Raw genomic sequence first — 24,859 nt, forward strand, 5'->3', positions numbered from 1 at the left:
TCTTAAAGAATGCTCGACATTCTTTATATGTTGAATCGGCGACAGATGTTTATAATGGCGGTGATCGTTATGGGCGTGGACCACCATTAACACATTATGATGAAGTTGATCCATATGGACGATCTACTCGATATAGGGAACTCCCTCCTCATCGAATGCCACAGTATGAAGATGAGAGGCGCATTCGTCCCGCGCGGGAGGTGATCGTACAAAGAGTTGAGCCTATAGGCCGTAGCGATGACTGGAATGATCCTTGGATGCGTTCAAAATCACCAAATGGACGAGGGGGATCTCGTGATCACGGAGAGAAAAGGCGTCGAGAGCGTCGTAGTTACAGCAGTAATTCATCTTATACAAGTTCAAGTAGTTCACAATCTGACTCCAGTTCTGACTCCAGTCGATCCCTCAGTCCACGTGACCGCCATAGACGTCGTTATAATAGCAGTTCACACAAAACATCACCTTCACTAACACGTAGATCCGGTGGACGAAATATACGATCACTTACTCCACCACCAAGAAAACTAAGGGGATCCCCAAGTAAGTTTTCATACCTTATTATAAATTTAATATGAAAATCACGTTTTTTAACAATGTTTATTGCAAGCAACATTTGAAGCATTGAGGCAGTAAGTTCGTGAGGACATTTTTCGTTGTTCCATTTTTATATGTGCATTAGAGGTGTAAAAGGAATATTAATTTTGCTCAGATGGGTCTTATTTTGTTCAACAGTGTCTAAAACTAACTGGTGTAATTTTAGCCAAATCGGATAACGGGAACCGGTGCCGCAAATCGATTGAAAAGTGTAAAATTGGGTAAATAATAGGACTATTTTTTAATTCTACAAAAATTGGGTCATTAAAATTATAGTTTCTTAAAATTTCGACTAATCTTATCTTCTAAAGAAAACTATCTTTCCAGCATAATAGCATACCCAGCAGTTCGATAAAGAGTCAATGCATACTAGGGTGATCGACTCGATTTTTCAACCGGTTTTAAAACCGGTTTTTTCTGCTTTACCAATGTCGGTTTTTTCTTAATGTTGATTTTTCGAATATCGAATAACCCGGTTTTTTCACTTTTTAAAAACCGGTTTCGAATACTTTTATTTGCTTTGTATTCAAAGATTATTTAAATGAAATTTTTAAGTAAATAATAATACAGCCCGGCTAAATTTTAAAAATATTCGAGTCGAGGAAATTTTAAAATTTTATCAAACAGTTATCAATTTTACAAATAAATTTTTTTAATTAATTAGGAAAATCAAAGAAGTTTAACCAAAGGAGCTGTAGAAAAATATACGCTAGATTTTTCTACAGCTCCTTTGGTTAAACTTCTTTGATTTTCCTAATTAATTAAAAAAATTTATTTGTAAAATTGATAACTGTTTGATAAAATTTTATCAATCTTAAGATTATATTCCAATTACAATAATTAATTTACGGCTGAAATTTTATGGAAGTGTTGGAATGCCTATGCAAATTTCCTAAACAGGGCTTTTAAAATAAGCTAGGATTACATAGTACCTTATGTTTAACAGAAGTGTCCCACTTTTTTCCTATTTTTTTTTATATTAAAAAAATAATGTAAATCAGACGACTAGATCTAATGTTATAATCTTTTAAACTGTTAAAAATCATTTCGGGCCATGTTTTATTAATCAAATTTAAACATAAACATTAAGTTTTTTAAATTAAAATATATTTCTTTTATTTATAATGAAAAATCGGTTAACCGGTTTTTTCTGTATTTGAAAAATATCAACCGGTTTTTTTTAAATGTCAACTATTCGAACTATTCGAAAACCGGTTTTTGGAAAATGTCGAATAATCGATCACCCTAATGCATACGTAAAAGACAGTCATTTACACTAATGTGTAACCACATGGTTGACCCTAATTTCTATATATTGGGTGATTTGTCACCAACGTAGTCTTCGTAAACGAGAGGGAGGACAGTCGTCACTTTGGGTACCCTAGGTAAACGAGTGAGGTGACACTTAAAAATTGTTTTTTTTTTTCATTGTACTTCAGAATGTAGATATTTTACACATCTATTGGAGACACAATTGTTATTTTCCACTAAAGTCTAACCAGCTGGTTGTAGCCTATTTGAATGTTTTTAATCATTCATCACTAATGTACTCTTTGTAATCGAGAGCGAAGACAGTCGTCGAGAGCGAAGACTGTCCCCTGAGTAAAAGAGAGAGGGGACAGTTGAAAAAACTTAAGAATTGAAGGTGAAGAGAAAAAGAATAAACATGATCGGTTTTGTCTGAGTGCAAAGACAATGAACAGTTATACTATTTCATCACTTTTTAAGTTATTTGATTTTTATGTTAGTTGACTAAGAAGTTGTTTAAGGCAGTTCTTGCGAAAATTTTGAATTTTAAAATATGGAAATGTTTTTAAGTAAATTAAAAAATAGTAAAAGTAATGAAATTTAAATAAGAAATATAATTTGGAAAAGTAAATTGATTAAAGGTGAATTAAAACAAACATTTTTAGCAGAGATTACGGAAAAAACTAATCTTTCCTTGATATAACATATTCTATTCTTCCAATCGGTGTTGGTTAAGAATGTTATTTCCGGAATAACATCACTTCCAAGATACTTGGATCTAACTTCGACGAATGCCTGACAATGGCAAAGAAAGTGCTCCAGAGTTTCACTGTCCTCTCCACGTGCTCTACATTCGTCTGAATCCGCACGTCCAATTTTGTATAGGTGTGCTCGTAATCCTGTGTGTCCACTCAGAATACGTACCATCATACTAACCTCAGACTTGCTCATATTGAGAAGATTTCTCGTCTTGCTCTCATCAGGGTCACCCCATAGAATCTTTGTGGATCTACCCACCGTTTCATTATTCGAAGAGGCCTTATGGGATTCTCTCATCCATATTTTTAATTCAGCTTTTGTTGCGTCGAATGGTTTTGCGTTTGTCAGGTTAACTACATCGAGCTCCCTTCCCTTTAAAGCTATTACATTCGCCCTTTCGTTGCCGACTATTCCCGAGTGGCCTGGTACCCATATGATGTGAACCTTACCTCTGGGAGAGTATTCAGTTAAAGCTTTCTTACAATCCAATACGGTCTTAGATTTAATTCTATCACCTAATATATTAAGCCCTGTGGGCGCCATATTTATTCTAATCCGATTTACACATTCCGTTATTGATCGTACTTCTGCCTGGAAGCTTGTGTTATGATTAGGTAAACGGTGGTATATTTCTGTTTCTGGGTCTTCAATATAGAACCCCAGGCCCACTTTGTCCCCTAATTTAGAGCCATCCGTGTAGCAACGGATTCCTATTGGTATTTGCTCTAATGTTCCGCTTGACCAAGACATTCTATCTGGGATTAGCGTTTCAAAGTTTCCGACATATTCAGTGTCTGTTATGCGATCAGGCACGTCGCTGAACTCCCTGTAGTAGTTTGATATTACACTTTTTGTCCAAAGCAGTCCACCAGATTATTGAAGCATAAGCTAGAATTGGTCTAATTACACTTTTATAAAGCCAATTTGTCATAGTAGGACTAAGACCCCATTTCATGCCTATGGTTCTCCTACATATCGCCCAGCACCGATGTGTCTTGTTGATCCTATCTTCTATGTGGTGTCTCCATTTTAATTTCCGGTCAAGTATTACACCTAAGTACTTAACTTTGTCTGTCGCCGGTATCTTCTTGCCCAGGAAGCAAGGTTCAGTATATGTAGAAATTTTTGTCTTGTGAAAAGACAGATTTCCGTCTTCGCCTGGTTAACATTGAGGCCTCTCGGTTGAGCCCAGCTCAAGGCCGTATTCAGAGCCTCCTCAGCACTTCTACACAAGTAATTTGGATCCTTTCCCTTTAAAAGTATTACGACATCGTCTGCATAGCAGACAGGTCTAAGTCCTTTCTCGGTTAGGGTCCATAGGAGGCTATTAATCGTGGTAACCCAGAGTAAAGGTGACAAAATGCCACCCTGTGGTATACCGCGAAATACCTTTTTCCTGATAGTTATATCGTACATCTCGCAGCTTATCCATCTGTTCCTTAGCATGTAGTTGATCCAGTTACGGAGCACCCGGTCAACATAAAACTGGTCTAGGGATTGGATAAGGGTATCAGTGTGCACGTTATTGAAAGCGCCTTCGATGTCAATGCATACCGCCAGTGTATACAGTTTGCTATCGAAAGATTCACCTATGTAGTGGACAACTTCATTTAAAGCGGTTTCCACCGATCGTCCCTTTACATAAGCATGCTGCTTATATTTAAGGTCTTTGTATGGTATGCTGCTTTTAACCATGCTATCGACTATCCGTTCCAAGGTTTTAAGTAGGAAGGACGTAAGACTTATCGGTCGATAGGACTTAGGTGTCGCATAGCTAGGTTTCCCTGGTTTGGGTATAAATATTACCCTTGCATCCTGCCATTTAACTGGGGTATATGCCAATTTTGTGACAGATGTACGGAAACCAGTCCCGCCTCCATCTGCAAAAGTGCCGGGAAAATTCCATCCGGCCCTGCAGCTTTATAGGGAGCAAAGCTCTTGATTGCCCCTTTAACCATGTCAGCTGTAATAACTATTTCCGTGTTACCCTCCCCTTCCTCCAATATCGGTTCATCTATGTTTTTCGATATACCGGGTGGGAAATGAGAATCCATTAGGAGTTTCATTGTCTCCTCCATATCCTCAAGCCTCCTGCCCGTGTCATCGATCATAGATTCCGGTTGGACATGAGTTTTGGTTAGAAATTTTTTTATCTTCGATTCGTCATTTACGCTATCTACCTGTTCACAGAAAAGTTTCCAGGAGTCTCGTTTGGCTTTTCGAACGATTTTCTTATATTCACTAAGTTTATTACGATACTCATCCCAGTATACTGCGGTCTTTTTACGCCGTGCCCGGTTAAATAGTTTGCGAAGAGTTCCGGATCTCCCCAGTTACCCAGGGTTTTTCCTGGGCAGATCTCCGCTCTCGCAGAGGGCAGCTGTCCTCGAACGATTCAACCAGGGCACTTGTGAACGTTTCCACTGACCTAAACGGTTCTTTAGTAAGGTCCCGAACATTGTCCAATTAGTTTTAGACTTATTCCGAAACTTTATCGACTTTGGTGGTGGCCTTAGTATTTTGAATCTTATGTACCGATGATCAGAAAAGGAGTGCTCGTCCGAAACTCTCCAATCCTGAATTTCGTTTATAAGCTCTTCTGAACATATAGTTATATCTAATACTTCTTCTCTAATTCTATTGACGAAGGCAGGGGACAAGCCATGAGGGCTTGTCCCCTGCGATTGGTGTTTGTACTATCCCAAGCTACATGGTGCGAGTTGGCATAACAACCTATTACAATTTTCTTATTTTTTCTTCGTGCCTCTTCAACCAGTTTCATCAGATCCGACGTTGGTGGTAGTGTCGGAGAATCGAAAGGCAGGTAAATAGATGCAAGGAATATGTTGCCACGACCTTGCTTCAGCACCGTTGCATCCGATGTTGATAATCCTGTTGAGAGGAGAAAACATAAGTTCTTGTGACATAAGATACATGTTCTCGGGCGAGATCCTGTATCAGCGTAGAAAAGTTGGAAATTTACGTGATTTAATCCAGAAACCTTGTTACGAATCGTCCAAGGTTCCTGGATTAAAGCTATATGTATTTTACCTGTGTTGATTTTAGTCATCAGAGCGTTGGTAGCTGTCTCGCTCCGATGGAGGTTTATTTGGATAACCTCAATCATGGTCATTCATTAAACTGTCTTCCAGCGAGTTGTTGGTCACCTCCTCGCTCTTTTGATTTGAGTCCTCCGGATAGACTGAAGTGGCTATTAATGCAGTGGGTACTGTTGATGGCACTGCGGTGTCCTTATCAGGAATAGGAATAGCAGTATTTTTGTAGATTGCAGAAATGCCCTTAGGGACATTATGAGACTGTTTGTCATTAGATTGTGTTGGGTGCCAGGGCACTGTAATGTGCATGGTAATGAGGTTGCGGACGAACTAGCTAGACTAGGTTCGAACCTTGATATAGATGACAGGGAAAGGATGGTTAAACCACCCATTTGTCACTATAATAGGTTGATATTCGAAAGAATACGTGATATCATTAACCAGTCCTGGAATAGTAGATTGGATTGCAAAATATCAAAGGCCCTGTGGCCAAAACTTGATATGGGTGCTACCAAAATACTTATAGGACTGGACAGATGCAGTCTAAGGGTTCTGATAGGGATTCTAACTGGACACTGCTCAGTTAGAACCTTTGTTAGTAAGTGGGACAGTAGTGTACCGGACTATTGCAGGTTATGCGAGGATGAGGAGGAAGTAGAGACGATCGAGCATATTATTTGCCAGTGTCCTAGGATACAGAACCTCAGGTTGAAATGGCTAGGGAATAGGTTCCATGGCGAACTGGGGGAAATTGCGGGACTTAACCCTCGCAGTCTACTAGGTTTTGTCAAGGGAATTAGTCACTTCTTTAACTGGGCTTTATAGGGGGACATGGATTTTCTTTATTATATATACATATAAAATTATTTACTTATCTGTTATTTAATTATCTATTAATATGACCTCTTTACCATTTTCTTTCATTCTTGTGTTGTGGTAGCGTTTTTGGCTTCTCTGTTTTTGAATCTCCACTCTCTACCTATTTTCTTTTCTATTTTCTTTCATTCTTGTGTTGTGGAAGTGTTTTGGCTTCTCTGTTTTTGAATCTTCACTTCTTGAAGGGAATCACAATGGACCTTATGGTCTCCGAGTGGATATACACCGTTTTACGGTGTATAACCCTTCTTAACCTAACCTAACCTAAGCCCTACCTTTATTCTTGGCAATACTAGTCATGGATTTCTGGTCGATACCTATTACAAATAAAGTTCCCTCAGGTTCTTCTTTCCTGTAAAAGACATCCCATTTTTCCACGGCCAGCTCAGCATTTTGACCTCCAAGAATTTCCAGTATACGTTCATTAGCCAGTTTACTGCCCCATCCTTTTATGTAGACAGTGGACTTTAGGAGCACCGGAAGCTCGCTCTTCTTTGCCAGTCCCAGCCTAGCGCCGTCCCAGGGAGGAGGGTTACTTTCCACCAAGTTCTTTAGGGTGCTAACACATTCGTGATGCCAACCTCATCAACATCACGCCCATGCTGAACTCGCAGCTCTCGCTCTCTATTGGTTGTTTGCCCTTTGAAGCGATTGCATGGTCCGCAATCTTATTGTTGACCAGGTCTTCTATTTTACTCTGTTGGTCTATTGGAATTTTGTCTGTCGGATTACCGGCATCGTAAACTGCATAGCAGAGATCGTCCCGGTGCCTACTTCTGGCAACTTTGGCGTAAGATGGCGGCTCTTTTCCTTTTCCTCCGTCTAGCTTCTCCTTCCTCGTTTTTCGGGGCTTCTTTTGAGATTCCCTTACCTTCGAGGTTGATTTCGCCGACGTGTTCGTCTTCGGAATATCTGGCTTGGCGTTGTCACCCTTACTCGCAGGATTCTCACTTGAGATTCCTTTGAGTGAAGTATGGCTTGGCTTCGACTGTGTATTAGAAGACGGGGAGCTCTTTTTCTTCTTAGGTTTATTCTCAGTTGTCAACTCCTCGGGAGACCTGATCCTTTTTGCCTCAGATCTTGTGAGAGAGTCCGATTTTTCCTTTGGAGTGTCGTGGGATTGACTAATTATGATTTCCTGAAGCATCTTTTTCAACTTCCTCCTCTGTGCTCCAGAAAGTCTTTTCTTAGTAATAGGTAGTTTAGCTATGCTATCACTCACCTCTTTCACCATTTGCTCTACTTCATCCTTTTTGGGATTTGCTATAATGGTATTATTATTATCATCTGAGGATTCAGAGTCGGAACCCTCACCTATATTTAAAGGCTGAGGTAGCTTAGAGCTCTCTCCAAGTACATCCTTCTCTTTCACCCCCATATTTTTGCCAGCGGCATGCTGTACACTTGACACATTGTCCGCCACGGAGGCCAAGGTACCCACCTCCGTAGTAGTATTTTGCTCACGATTGCAGGATGACGACGACACGTGACTCGCCCCAGTACCGGCGGCAAGTGTTGATGTACTCGCGAGTCACGTGTCGTCGTGATCTATACAATCTTCTTAGCGAAAAGTTGACAGTACATATGAGGTGTGAGATTTGCCGTTCAAAATTCATTCGATTGTCAATTATTACACCTAAAATTTGAGTTTCATCAACAAACTCAACTGCAACATTATTCATTGTTAATGTTATACCTTGCATAACATTCCGCGTAGGTGAAAATACCATGGCTTTAGTCTTAAGATCATTCATAGTGAACATATTATTAGACATCCATTCGGAGATACACTGTACTCCGTAATCCACAATGGATTGAAAAACCGCAACCTTCTTTTGTTTACCACAAAAATCGACCTGAATATCGTCAGCATATGCAAATGCAAAGCATTTGCCAATATTTAAATGTCCAAATAAGTCATTAAGGAACATCGTGAACAATAAGGGTCCAATTACCGATCCCAGTGGAACACCACTTTTAACGGGCAGTATTCCAGAGGATTCAGTATTAGAAGAGACAAATTGTCCACGACCCGAAAGATATGAACCTATTAAAAAGGCTGCAGATTTTGAAAATGAAAAAAATTCAATCAACTTTTTCAGTTGTAGATTATGACTTAATTTATCAAATGCTTTTGTTAAATCAAGAGATATAAGTATACAAACATTACCATAACCTAAATTAGTTCTTAGAGTGTCAGTTAGGGCAACAAGTAAGGATGATGTACTATATCCACTTCTAAAACCATATTGTGAGTTATTTAATAAAGAATTTTGATCCAAATAATCAGTAATTTGAGACTTAATAATCCTTTCAACTACCTTAGACAATATCGGCAGTACAGAAATGGGTCTCAAATTATCAATATCATTGGAATCACCATGTTTACGTATAGGAACGATACGTGCGATTTTCCAGCAATTAGGAAAACTCGAGGTGGTTAGAATAGTGAAATACAGCTTTAAGAACATTAAGCAATATCCATTACTACCAGTAGCATTCGATTTAATTGCATAAAAATGTTCCATAAGCTCACTTAACAACACGCCTCTAAAGGAAAAACCACTATTATTAAATCGTAATTTACTAAAATCTATAGTCATATCATTCGACTGATTAGCCGTAAAATTGTGATTCATTTTGTCAACATTAACATCCTCAGAGTACGAGTTTTCCTTAGCCACACCACTATCACGCAATACATCCCATAACTGTTTGCTATTCAATCCTTTAAATATCTTAGTGTGAGCTAAACGTTTCTTTTTTCTAATTAGAGATTTGGTTCTATTACGTATTTTACAATAAAAAATCTAGTTCTCATCTGTTCTATTATTTCGAAAAGCACTATACGCCAAATATCGTTTTAGAATTTGCTCACTTATTTCATTACAACGGATCCATGAATCATCAACATTCCTCACTCTACGAGTCACAAAAGGTACAACAGAATGAGCATTATCCAAATTTCTATTCAAAACGAGGATTTGGTCATTTACATCCGAAGTTGCATACATTCTAGAAAAATCGGAAGATAAAGCAACTGATTCTAATAATGAAATATTAACAGCCTTGTAATCATAGTATCGAATAATTCCCTCCTTTTCTTCAATAGGGAAATTTAAAGACATATATATGAGCGAATGGTGAGACACCCCAGGACATTGTAATTGCCCATATTTTTCAATCCTATCTAAGTGGGATACAAAAAAATAATCTATTAATGAAGTTGTTCGAGTTTTTAAATCAAAATGGGTTGGAAGAGAATTATGAAAGCAAAATATATTTACCCCCTTATTCATAAACACAATTTTATTTTATAAACGATTTATAAATGAAATTTCGTATGGAAATTTTGTTTTATAAACCTTTCATAAAATAAAATGTTGTTTATGAATAAGGGGGTTTTACAAATATTTCGGACAAAAACAGATTTGTTAATATCAAATAAATTATTATTGAAATCTCCCATCATAACAACATTCTGGTATCTTACTAATAAATCACTAATCGACCTCTCAAACGTTAACATATGCTCTTTAGTCCCACGAGGCAGATATATCACACCCACTAAGACTGGTTTACCACCACAATTTAATTCCAATTTAAAAAAGACTCTGCAATGTTATACAATTTACTCTTATACACAACCTTAAAATTAATCTTTTTAGAAATAAAAAGAGCAACTCCTCCCGCTCTCATTCCCAGAGGACGATCACTCCGACAACAATTGTAACCATTAATTTTAACTACATTAGTTAAAACATCCGGTTGCAACCAAGTCTCACTTAAGCCAATTATATCTAAACAAGAGTCCTCAAAAATATTTCTTATCTCATCAAATTTTGTGTAATTTGGATTCAAATTAAAACTCCCACAATTAAGATGGGCGAAACTAAGATTATATTTCATATTAATGGTATGATTAAATTGGGAATGCAAAAACGAATTATCAGAAGATACATATATTACCTAAATGAATATTAATATTCATATTTAAAACAGAGATAGGGATATATCAAAGAATTCTAACAAAAATATTAATATAAGTACAAACATAGATAAATACTAGAGTATACGCTAATTGAGCTAAACTGTGAAAGGAGTCATCAACACTTAACGTCAATTAAGACACCATAACAAGTGGTAAGGTAAGCAAATCAATTAACGCAAAAGACAATAATTCGTCCTAAATATTACGAAAGATGTCTCATTTCAAAGCCAGCCAAATGCAGTATATAAAAAGTATCTGTTTTTGAAAAGCACAAAACAAACAAATCTCACCCATGCTTTCAAATGAACAACAATTTATCATTTAAATTCATGAATAAAAAATTCATCAGCACTTCCCAAAAACAGTCTTTAATATTTAACACCACTCCAATTTTTTAAGTGGTTTTTTTTATTTGCCATAAGTTTTTAGAGTTGTACTTCGACGGACCGGTTATTTAACTCTACCGCAATACCTGTCCATTGGACAAGCTACTTGGGGACACTTGACTTTCCCCTAGAACGCGTCAATATTACTAGCTATTGTACTATAGCTATAGTGACTAGTAAAAAAACTAGTAATATGACTGACTCCCAAGAACCCATTTGGAGATTATCATCCATTGACTACCTTGACAGTCTCATTGTAGACTGTAGAGTGACGATTGACTTCCTCGTAGGACAAGCCCATGTTAAAATGGTTGGTCACCTGGGTAGTGGTTAGGGCCACCATAAGTGGTATGTGAATTGGTTAGTTCGGGACTGTCCCGTCGAACTGCTGGGATAGTTATAGACATTTTCTTTTCACAAATATGTGGCAAAAACGACTAAATAATTCTGATTTTACGCGTTTTTTTTTGTGTAAATATTTTTGTTTACATCACTTCGGCATACAAAACAAAGACCAAACAATGCAAAAAATGCATGATTTCGTGAATAAATGGCTTTCGGGATTTAGACGAAATGTTAAGAATAGTTAATTTTAATGGCACAATTTTTGAAGAATTTTAAAAAAGTCCTATTTTTACTCAATTCTACACTTTTCAATTTCCCGGCACGGGTTCCCGTTATCCGATTTGGCTAAAATTTTACACCAGTTAGTTTTAGACACTAATGAAAAAAAAAACCCATCTGAACAAAATTGACATTTTTTGGGGACCTCTGATGTATGTACATACACTAGTTGCCGAAACTAAAGCAACTGATGCTGTATTTATGTACATATGTGAAAACGTTTTTAGACACTAATGAACATAATTTTATTTATTGGAGTTCAATTTAACAAAAGTTAAAGCATGGATGCAAATAAGGGCGTAAAGACCACTTTGCCCAAATTGTGGCTTTAGACATTATTGTGTTCAACTGGTCTGCTTACATCTATTCATAAAATAAAAATTGAAAATTCCAAATATTTAGCTTAAAAAGCACGTTTTTTGTAATTTTATTTGATATTTAAGGTAAAAGATATCAAAATTATCAAATATTTTTTGCTAAAAATCGTATAAATATTTATTCTAATTGTATCAAATTTGCAGAACAGGAGGAACACATTTCAATTCTAAGAATGCCTTTATCAGATTGCAAAAATATATTATTTCAACATGGACAACAAAAAGGGCGTATATCCATAATTATAGGAATATATTCCCATATATTTGAGTTTTTAATATTTAACAAGTTTTAGTCCTTATAAGTCATTATTGTAATACTAATACCTATAGTTGACATTGTCCAGCCCTATAACTTAAAAATATGGGCATTTTATGTATAAAAATAGCGAAAAGGTGTTTTCATTATTTATTCTTTAATAATTTAAAAGGATTATCAAGGATATCCTTTAAATTTTAGCAAATTATACTTTCGTCTCTTCTGTCGATTTTATCCAATTTAGGTTATAATAAGTAGGGTAGAAAGGGACCATAGCCACTTTTTTTGAGGCTTGTGACTTGATTCCGAATTTTCGCTGTAGCTTTAAAATGGAAAGCGACATTTTTTAAAATAAAATGCAAATGAGAGCATATATTATGTACTTTTCAATAATTAATAAATAAGTCCTCCTTTTTTATATATGAAGAGCAAAAATCAACTTAAAATCCGAATTTAGGTTTTGATAAATTTTGGACGTTTTACAACTTTTTTAAAAAAAGTTACGAAATAATTTCTGTTAATTTTTTTGAATTGGAAGAATTCAAAAGTATTTCCCAACACTCCTGTCTTGATATACATAATAGGAATATCTTAATCTTGGTTTAAATCTGACATCTTATCTTCATCTTTGACTGTTCCAGGTTACAATCTCCTCCGTAATGATCGTCCTAATGAGTTCCGTGCTGGACGTGTTTGCTTGTATGTTTCAACAAAGTTACATTATAGAATTTTATTTCGTAGTGAAAGTTTCAGAGTTTGTGAGTCATTATTTATTGAAGTTTTTACTAATAATATCTCAGCTGTAGTTGGGATGGTGTATTTGCCTAATGGAAATATTGGTGTATTCGAGGAGTTGCATGGGGATTTATTTGATCAGTTTCCAAATACAATTACCATTGGTGATTTCAACTGTAATCTTTTTTGATGTCGGCGAGAATTCGTTCTATATGTTCCAGATCTGGTGTTCAATGTGTACATAACTGTTTACCTACACATTTATGTATACGTAATAACAGTACTAAATACGTGCACAGTTATAACTGTTTGCACAAGTTTTGTAGTGTCTACTACTGTGAGTGCGTATTGATGAGTAGTTGAGTAGTTCTGGTACAAGTTGATATTGTTATTTTCTCAAACATAGGTAGTGTGAGTGAGTACAAAGAGAACAAGAGTAACATACTTGTTTTGCTATACTTTTGCCAAACAAATAAAATAGATAATGATGGTTGTACAACAAATAACTTATTGTATGCTGCAAGCATAGTTAGAGCTGAGGTGTTTGCTTATCTACTTACAATCTTTAGACTCCGTAAGTCCAATGGAGTCCAGAGGTAAGGCCTCTATATCTGATCTATAGGAGATATAGTAGCAAAATTTTACATAGTTAGAGCTGAGGTGTTTGCGTATCTACTTATAATCTGTAGACTCCGTAGGTCCAATGGAGTCCAGTGGCAAGGCCCCTAAAATTGGTCACCTCGACTAAATTTTTTTAAAATCAATAAAAATGCATTTATGATCCGAATTAAAAAAAAACATTTTAATGGAAAAATACAAAACAAAACTTTTGAAAGGGTCCTAAGTTTCCTAATTTAAAATCCTGATCTCAGTGCAATTTGCCAAAAAATAAGTTTTTAAATTTTGTCGAAATTCATCTCAAATATTCCCTAAATTGTAAAATTTGTAAGAATATTTTTGGTCCACAAAAATACCAAAGGACACAAGATTTAGACACAAAGATTTTGATTATTTTCGAAATATGTAGAAATTATCGTAATTTTAAGAAAAGTTTACAAAAATATTTAGCGTTTTATTTAATGACTTTTTTAATTTATGTAGGAATTCTGAAGCACTAAAAGCAATTCTGTGGAATAAAAGAGCTTCAAACAATTTTATGATTATTTTTTCTAAAAAATTTAGGAAACTTTTTTTTATAATTTGTACTGAGATCATGATTTTCAGGTGGGAAAATAATTTTTTATTTTTTTTTTCGAGTTCACTACGACAATACACGTCATTTGAGACTTGTGCCCACTTTAAATCTCAAAAAGCTGTTTCTCGTTACGCTTTTCTTTAGGTCAGATATTAGGCTTAGACTTTTTTGAGATTTTTTGAGACACATTTTTCAAAATTAAAAAAATGTTCTTTTAAATGTTGTATTTTAATTTTTTTATTAAATAAATGATGATAAGGAATATCTATATTTTCTTTTCATTAATTATTGATTTTATGTCGATTAAAAATATAACTCTAGAGACCACCTAAGAATATTTATGTAAAATTTAATATCAATATCCTCAATAGTTCACTAAAAAAAATTCAGTTAAACGATTAATCGAAAATTTTAATATGGTTCAATTCATTTTGTATTTGAATAATCAAATACGTATTTAACAACAACAAAATTAGAAACAAATAAAAATTTTGTGTATGAAATCAATCAAAAATTAAACTCCAATAAATAAAATAATTGAAAACGAGGTCCACCGAAATTGTTAGTGCTTGATCACTACCTGATACGGCATATAGAACTTACTTAATGCATCCAAATGAGCAACATTGAAAAACTTTTTGTAAACTTCATAATAAAACTAAATCTATTATTCGAAGAATACGTAGAAATTTCGGCTGGAATTTGTTTACTAATGTAGATAACAAGCAAATATGGATAACATACGTAATCTAGGTAGTATCGGTTGCGAAAGTCCTGAACTTAACGAGGTAGATTTAGAATCCATTGCAAATGGATTTTTGGACAACCTTTGCCCAAATAATATGGGAAATTATTACTTTTAAAACTTTATTGATGGTCCTAATTGTTTTCATTGCATTGCTATGAAAGGCAACATCAATATTAATAACTTAAGACCAATATGCAATGTCGAAAATAGTTGAAAACCTTATGAAAGCTCAAATTTTATCACATTGTGAAAGTTTCTCACTTTTTCAACCCAATCAATATGCCTTTCGACGTTACCATAACTTACTTACGTTACCATAATCTTTCTAAAGCGTTTGATCGTGTAAGTTATAATATTCTTATTAAAAAACTGCATCAAAAATTTAATTTTTCCAAATCTGCGTGTAAATTAATATATTCATATTTAATATGCAATATGTATCTTACGGTGGATTAAGTTCTTGTGTTGGAGCCGTTACTTCAGGTGTCCCGCAAGGTTCCGTATTGGGTTCCATACAGAGGGTGAAGTCGACCGGCTTCGAGTCGGCGCTTAGTCGCCGCCGAACTATATTTAGTTGCTTGAGCCGCCGCCGAAACACTCGGCTTAAGTCGACTCAAATTTTTTAATGTTTTTATTAACTAGGCTATAGACTGTAGGACCAATTATTTTTGATTCTGTAACATAATGAATTATTATTGGCCAAATTATATTTTGAAAACGTACAAGATTTTTTCAAAGGATATATGTAACAAGCGATATTTTATAATTTTCAATACTCCCGATATGTATATTCGTTGTTATATTTTTTTATATGAATGTGAATGTGCAATAAGTTGTTTCGGAACTATTATGCTAACATTTTTTTATATTAATAATATATACAGCTGTGGTCAGCTAATTGGAAACGCTCTCTTTATATTACAGCTTGACATGATTTGTATAATATTATGAAAATATTATGTTAGATTTTCAGTTCGAAACTCATGTATTTTATAAATTGATGTTGTTATAATAAAATGAAATGCATTTTGTTGTGGAACATTTCTTAATTCCTTTTCAATTTTGAATTTGGTGAAAATCGCCCAAAGATACATCAAAGAAATTGCAACAACTAATAGGAAACGACCATTTTTTATTAAAATTTTTTTAAGTTAAATCTAATTTTGATAAAAAATTTAATTGTACTTTGGTAAATATTATTATTAATTTAATTTATAAGAAATTTTACATCATTATTTTTAGGACTAATAATGAAAATAGAACAAAGAAATATTCCTTCCCTGGGTATTTTTGAACTTCATAAAGCTTGTAAATCGTAAAAAGATATAGGAGAACAGCCCTTTTGTTCAAAAACATATTTTTGATCGTTTATAGCATTTTAAGAAATATGACACTGATACTAACGCTCTACGTCAAAAATTTTCCAGAAAAACATCAGCCCACCCCCAAACCGGATGATAATACGAATCTCTAAAGCTGGCCCAAAGGAATCATCCACGGGCATCCAGCGGTAAATTTGAGAAAAATTAGATATAACGTTATCTTAGCCAACTATTTCACGATGTTTGGTGGAATCGGGGCATATTGGAAGAGAATCGCGAAGGAAACCTTTATCAGCTAAAGTTTAAAGAATTTGCCATATCTCATTCGAAAATCTGCCATACCTTTTACCATTTATTGTACCTTGTATATTGAGGTATAATACGATTAATCTCTAATTTTGATAAGATCAGGTCAATTCAACACGATATTTCATATACAAGAGATATTGCAAATTCTTTGAATTTTAGTTGGAAAAGGTTTCTTCCGCCCTTTCTCAAGATGCCCCGATTCCGTCAAAAATCGCGAAATAGTTGGCTTAGATAACGTTATATCTAATTTTTCTCAAATTTACCGCTGGATGCCCGTGGATGATTCCTTTGGGCCAGCTTTAGAGATTTGACTTATTATCCGGTTTGGGATGGGCTGATATTTTTTCGGAAAATTTTTCACGTGGAGCGTTAGTATCAGTGTCATATTTCTTAAAATGCTATAAACGATTAAAAATATATTTTTTTGAACAATAGGGCTCTTCTCCTATATCCTTTTAAGATTTATTTTTTATCTATCTATTTATTAATATCAATACAAAGAAAGCCTTCATGGCCAATAAAATATGTATTGTAAGATTAATAACTATATATCAGATAAATTAATTTTATATAAATACAAAATAAGATACAGTAATCATTAGATATATATATATAGGTATATATATACTGTCATATTCATAAGAATTTATCAGAGCTTGTAGAACAAATATTGTAGTAAAAATTTATTGTACAAGCCCGTGACAAATAACCATGAACGAGACAGATAACTATACTAGAAAAGTCGATTTGGCTCCCCAGCCATATATGTATGTATTGTCAAAAATTAAATATCAAGAAATAATAATAATAATAATCCTATAACCAAAGGTTGATGTAGGTTAAAAACAATGTCTAATCATGCTACTGATTTTCATTAAAAAAATCTAAGAGTTTCTTCTTATAAGTATGAGAAGAATAAGAAAATTGTTTGAGATGGTTGGGTAGTAAGCTCCAAGTATGATGGATTCTTTTCACAAAAGATCGATCAAACACAGAAAGATGTCCCAGAGGAATAAAAATTTGAATATTTCGTGTTGAGTTTATGAATGAAAATTGATTTACAAGTGATATTGGTTTACCGGATTTTATTACCTTGTAGAAATAAAGTAAAATACGTAGATTAATATAATTATTAAAACTACATTTCAAGAATACTGGAGTGAGCATCGAAGTACGATCATGCTCTAGAGCTCTTAAATTAAATACATAACGAATTACCTTTCGAACAGTTGCTTCAATAATATTAAGATTATAAGACCACGTTGCTGAAAAAACTTCGAGACAATAGTTAATTCGGGACATGATAAGTGAAAAGGCAAGTCGGCTCCTTACATGTTTGGGAGTAAACGCTCTTAACGAGTAAAGTCTTCTTAAAATAAGACAAGTTTTATTAGCAATTAAATTGATATGTTCATTAAAATTTAACTTAGAATCAATAATTACACCGAGGCATCTGAGAGATTCCACAAATAAAATTGCCTGTCCGTTAATAGATATTCTTGGAAATGAAAAAGTTCGGTTAGTTAAATTAAAACTTAAGGCCTTTGTCTTAGTTGGATTTATCTCAAGACTATTTGTATACATCCAACTAGATATTGAGTTAAGGTGAACATTCAAATTTATCTCAAAATTTTCCATATTGTCGTAATTATCTGAAAACAATAAAAATATATCATCAGCAAATATAAAGGATTGGCAAAAGCTGTTATTAAAAAGCGAGATACAGTCATTTAAATATGTGAGAAAAAATATGGGACCCAGTACGGACCCTTGAGCTACGCCAGAAGTTACATTACTAATACTAGAGTTATAACCATTGAAGGAAACGTACTGCGACCGTCCTGAAAGGTAGGAGTATATTAATTTACATGCCGGTTTTGAAAAATTAAAGTATCTTCTAAGCTTATCTACAAGAGTGGCATGTTTTTTGCGATCAAAAGCTTTACTGAGATCTAGTGAAATTAACGTACAATTTCTTTGGCTATCTAATTTGGTTCTAATAGTTTCGGTGAGAGATAATAGTACAGACGTAGAGTTGAGATTACGTTGGAATGCAAATTGACTAGGGTGGATTAAAGAATATTGTGCACAATAATCAAATATTTGCTTTTTCATTATATTTTCTATTATTTTGGACATAGCAGGTAAAATGCTTATGGGTCGTATGTTTTCTTTATCAAATTTTCCGTTTTTTGGGATTGGTACGACTCGGCCTAATTTCCAGGAGGTTGGAAACTTAGAACAGGTGAAAATAGTGTTTGTAAGATACAAAAGTATAGGGGAAATGAGAGGAAAGATTATCTTTATAAATTTAATAGGAATTTTGTCATGACCTGTAGAGTTAGATTTAATTGAATTTAAAGCGATTAATATGTCATATTCTGTAACAGGAATAAAAGAAAACGAATTGGCAATGTCTTCAAAGTTGTCAAATTCAAGGTTTCCGGTATTGTCCTGCCTGAGATTGTCCAAAAAAACATTAGCTATTTCTTCCACGTCTAAATCATTGCATTCAGATTTTTTCGAATCAACGATACCCATTTTACGTATTCTATTCCATAATGTACTATTATCAGTTACACTGAACAAAGTTTCACCATATTTCCGACGTGCTTTTCTGATCACAGATTTAGTTTTATTACGTAATTTGCAGTAAGTAGACCAATTTACACTATTAGGATTTCTACGATAGGCACGATAAGCGTGATCTCTTTTTGATCTGGTTTGTAAAATTTCACTCGAGTTCATCCATTTAGAATTATTTGAATTAGATAAAATTTTTGTCGTTGGTACTAAATTATGAAGTCCTTCAATTAAACTATCTAAGGTAGATAATTGAAGATCAACATTGTTAGTATTGAAAATAGGAGATGTATTAAATTGACTAAAATACTCACTTATGTTCTCAAAATTCAGGCGATTGTAATCCTTAAATTCGATCCAGGTACTACGTAACTGAGAGGAAAATTTAATGCATAGAAAGATGAAACTATGGTAAGATGAAAAAAATGGAATTTGTATCTGGTTTTTTGTAAACAACAGAAGATGGTTGACTCAGGAGAAAGTAGTCTAGCAAAGAAGTAGCATTATTAGGTGGGAAAATATGTGTAGGTAGGCAATTGTGTATACAGTGAAGGCCACATCTAGAAATTAAAGAACGTAAATTGCGTGATTTAACAATATCAAAAAGATTATAGTTAAAATCTCCCATAACAATAATATTATTGTATTGATCAAATAAGTTATTATGGATACTTTCAAATGCATTAATGTCGCCGCCGGGTAAATATACAACACCAACAATTACAGAGGTTCCATTTCCAAAAACTTCCACAAATAAAGACTCACAAACTCCATATTGTTCAGCACGAAAGAGTATGCGGTAACGAAGTTTATTAGATATGTAAAGGCAAACGCCGCCACCTCTGGTTGGGCCACTATTATTCGAAGTAGTATTCCTGATACGATCATTTCTTACAAGATTAATAACCGGAAAGTGTCAACGATTGGGATATTAAGTGAGGTTTAAACCAAGTTTCTGAAACACCAATGATGTCAAGAAGACTATTGTAGAAAAAACATTTAAATTCATCTAATTTTGTGCTGGATGCAGAGGGGCAAAGACTCTGGGCATTAATATGACCAATATTCATAACTTCAGACGAAGATGAAAGGCATTTGTTTAACATTGATTTATCCCCGGCTATAGGACCAAGATTACCATTAAGAGACATCGCATTCACGACAATACACATATATTAGTGGGAGCCAAAAAGTGATATATAAAAAGTTATTTGTAATTTTAAACATTTTCAATATGAAAAGAGCCATCTTAATATAAAAAATAAAAAATATAAGCTTACGGTATTTTACATTACAAAAGGAAAAATACAGTAAATAGATTAAGATATAGGTGTTTAGGTATACTTATTGGTAATTTAGTTTAAAATAGCTAATACATTCGTGAAAATTGAGAGACTTAACATCCTCATTAAGCATAGTAATCTTCACAAAAAGAGTTTCACGATTTATTATATTATAACCCTTTATCTTCTTATCATTTTTCAATTTCCAACAAATTTTTAGTAATTTTTTAGCAAGGGATGAATAATTATCATTTAAATAAACACGGGTTTCAGCAGCCCCATTTATAACATCAGACGCTTTGAGGGATTTCGATTTATAGTATTCCGAAATAACTTTATCGCGTTTAGCTATCTGGCAAAATTTAACAAGTATAGCACCATGTTTTTTAATATACATAACGTTAAGGATGTCATCAACAGCGATGTTAACTTCGAGATGGGTGCACAAGTTTTTTACAGTTGAATGGAGGTCAGTTAAGTCTGTTGGAAGACCAGTTATAATTAGGTCAGCTCTATTTAAACGATGTTGAAGAACGTGGTTCTGAAGTTCCAGTTCATAAAACTTAGACTTATATAAGGTGTCATTACAATTAATTTGAGTTTTGCAGCTTGCAATTTCATCTTTTATACCCTTTAAGCTGTTGGACAGCTCTGCACGGACTTCATTTATGACTGAATCAACTTTGGATTTGATTTACAAGCTTTATGATGTTCAAAAATAGATCTACCCAAGGAAAGAGAATTTCTTTGGCCTATTTTCATTCTTAGCCTAAAAATAATGATGTAAAATTTCTTATAAATTAGAAACAATATATACCCAAATGCAATTACATTTTTTATCAAAATTAGATTTAACTTAAAAAAAATTTTAATAAAATATGGCCGTTTCCAATTAGTTGTCGCAATTTCTTTGATTTAGTTTTGGGCGATTTTCACCAAATTTAAAATTGAAAAGTAAATAAGAAATGTTCCACAACAAAATGCATTCCATTTTATTATAACAACATCAATTTATAAAATACATGTGTTTCGAACAAAAAATCTAACGTAATATTTTCATAATTTTATACAAATCACGTCAAGCAGTAATATAACGAGAGCGTTTCCAATTAGCTGACCACAGCTGTATATTTTGCAAAAAAATATTTAAAAGATATGTAAATGTATGTCTTGTTAATTTAAATATTTGTTAATTGTTCCCTAATATGGCTATACCATTCACAATTTCATCATAAGATTCAAGAGAGTGTAAATGAGAATTAAAGTAGACTAAATCTAGAAACTTTTGAGCCTTTTTTAAAAATCATTTATTATTAATATTTTAAGCAAAGTGATCCTCCCAGTCTCTAAATTTTGATATTTACATTATTTTTGAACATAAATTTAAGAGTTTAAATTTCCCTAAAAACGTTCGGCTCTGAGCCGACTTTAAGCCGCCGCCTCTGACAATTTTAAGTCGACTTCGCCCTCTGGTCCTATACTCTTTCTTGCTTATTTAAATGATTGTATCCCTATTATGGAGAATTTTTGTAAACCGTAAGTATTTGCGGATGATATTTTTTAATTTATAATTATGATAGTAACAATAATACTATGTGTGATATTCATTTAAATAATCATATTGTATCTATTAATTGGATGCAACTAAATTATCTGGAAATAAACTCATCCAAAACTAAGGCAATGTATTTTCATTTACCAACCCAATATTTTACTTACCGAAGAATTTACATTGGTAATCAATTGATAAACTTTGTTGAGTCAATAAATTGTCTTGGCATTACTATTGATTCTAATTTAAATTTTGAAAATCGCATTTATTTTTATCCAATCAAATTTCTTTCATTTTGAGAAGATTATATGCTTTAAGATGTTATACTCCTAGATATATGTACATATATGACTTCGTTTGGCGCATGCTTTACTATTGTCAAAAGTTAATTATTGTTTGGAAGTTTATTCCGGGACTTTATCCACTAATTTATTTATGCTATCTCGAAAGAGTCGTTAAAAAATTTTTCGTTACATATTTAATATTCGCATACATGATATGATCGAGTGTCCGAACTGATACCTGAACTTTTGGGTTGTAATTTTCATAATTACTTACGTTTGCGTCTGTTGCTACATTTTTATAAAATTATGAAATCAAGACTGCATCTTTTTCTCGTTGATGAGTTTATTTTTAATCACTCCACCCGTAGTATACAAATTGAGATACCACGAATTTATCTTTCTATTTTTGAACGCTCATATATAATTCGAATTTGTCGTATTTGGAATAATTTGCCCAGTTCTCTTAGATTATTTTCATATTCCTTCGTCACATGTAGAAAAATACATTTAGAATGTCCTTCTGTTAATAATGAATCCTAATGTGTTGATTGATCTTTGGTAAAATTTAGGACATATAATTTTGTTTTTTATTAATATTTGCGTGGTTGGGGGACCATTTTATATATAAATGTATTTTTAAGCTATTATAATTTTATTAATTTAATATTAACATAGATATTAAACTAACAATACATGTATAATTGGCCTTGTAGGCTTCCCATGTATTGATTGATGAAATTCGCTCTATGACCTATAGTGATAGTGTGTCTATCCATAATTTCAGATAGTATCAAAGATCATATTTATGATAAGAATTAGAAAAAATTGGTGGCCACAATCCACATATTTAAAGTAATATTTCCACCAAATTTTATTAAAATCATACTTAATCTTTAAAGGCCTTATAAGAACCTTTATCAAAGGTTTATAGAACAATTTTTTATGAAAATTTTATTTATAAACCTTTGATAAAAATTTATGAATAAGGCAGTATATATTTTGTACACTGAAAATAATCCATGCCTAATATACACGAAAAATATTGTACATTGTACGAAATGCTTCGTGGTTTCGCACCACGAAATTCTTTCGTAATATATACGAAATTGTACGAAATATTTTAATAAAATGCAAAATAATTTTATATAATTTTAGAAAAAAAAATTTGTTCATTTTACGATTTTTTTAAGACATAAATATTTTAGTTCTTTTAAAATAATTACTGTAAATTTAGAAAAAGATTGCGAATTTAAAAAAAAAAACAAATTTTTTATGTTTTTTAAAAAAACATCAAAAATTTTACAGGAAATTAGACAGCTAATTTCCTGTATATTAAAAATTACGTTAATTTAACTCCCTTAAAATTACGAAAATAACAAAAAAAATTGTATATTACTAAATAATCTTGTTACGAAAAGAAATCGTTACTTTCGTTAAATATTACATGCCTTAACGAAATTATTTTTGTAAAAGAAAACAAAGTTTCTTAATATATACGAAAAAAATATTACGACAGGTTTTCGTACTTTCGTAAAATTAGAAAAGGGGTTGATTAAACAATATTTCGTATTATACACGAAATTTTCGTATATATTATGAAAAAAGTAGTTACGAAATTTTTTTTTCGTAAAGTTAAGCATGGATTATTTTCAGTGTAGAATAAAATCATTTAACAAAAACACTAAAACGGTTATTTTCTACACTGAAAATAATCCATGCCTAATATACACGAAAAATGTTGTACATTGTACGAAATGATTCGTGGTTTCGCACCACGAAATTCCTTCGTAATATATACGAAATTGTACGAAATATTTTAGTAAAATGCAAAATAATTTTATATAATTTTAGAAAAAAAAATTTCATTTTACGATTTTTTTTAAAGACATAAATAAAATAATTATTGTAAATTTAGAAAAAGATTGCGAATAAAAAAAACAAATTTTTATGTTTTTTAAAAAAACATAAAAAATTTAAAATTACGTTTAATTTAACTCGCTTAAAATTACGAAAAAAAACAAAAAAAAATTCATAACAAAATAATTTTTTTTGTGAAATCAAAAATAATTCTTGTATATTACTAATTAATTTTGTAAAGAAAAAAATTCGTTACTTTCGTTAAATATTGCATGTCTTAACAAAATTATGTTTGTAAAAGAAAACAAAGTTTCATAATATATACGAAAAAAGATATTACGACAGGTTTTCGTACTTTCGTAAAATTAGAAAAGGGGTTGATTAAACAATATTTCGTATTATACACGAAATTTTCGTATATATTACGAAAAAAGTAGTTACGAAATTTTTTTCGTAAAGTTAAGCATGGATTATTTTCAGTGTATAAAAACAACTTGTTTATCAATAATACAACGCAAAAACAATAACGGAAATTTTTCAACATTCTGCAATAACAAATCCAAAACACCTTCGGCACTTCTGGTACAAAGTAAAAGAGCGCAGCGAAGAATTACAGCAAAAGCACAAAGAAAAATGGAGTGCTGAAATGCTGCAAGATGTAGTGATTGTTTCAAATTAATCGCTGTGAGTGACTGCGTAAGCAGGAAACTTTTCACTGAACAACTGCAGCTAATGAGTTTGTTTTCGTTTTTTTTGCTTTGCTTTCTGCTTTTGCTTTGGATACAATTGCTGAAAAACTTTAAGTAAAGCGGATATTTTGGTGC

At 32.9% G+C, this 24,859-nt stretch overlaps 1 protein-coding gene across 3 annotated transcripts in view; it reads left to right on the forward strand.

Moving 5' to 3' along the window:
- LOC119610268 (zinc finger CCCH domain-containing protein 18) overlaps positions 1-24,859 on the forward strand; it is a 135,798-nt gene that overhangs the window by 83,125 nt on the left and 27,814 nt on the right. For all 3 annotated transcript variants that reach the window (XM_037965412.1, XM_037965422.1, XM_037965420.1), the window contains one exon: positions 9-540. In XM_037965412.1, coding sequence (XP_037821340.1) covers positions 9-540 — 532 coding nt within the window. The remainder of the gene's footprint in view (positions 1-8; positions 541-24,859) is intronic.

The sequence above is a fragment of the Lucilia sericata genome, unplaced genomic scaffold, assembly GCF_015586225.1.
Source record: "Lucilia sericata isolate MDLA Ls3-8-SP2 unplaced genomic scaffold, ASM1558622v1 Contig000027F_arrow, whole genome shotgun sequence".
Classification (NCBI taxonomy): domain Eukaryota; kingdom Metazoa; phylum Arthropoda; class Insecta; order Diptera; family Calliphoridae; genus Lucilia; species Lucilia sericata.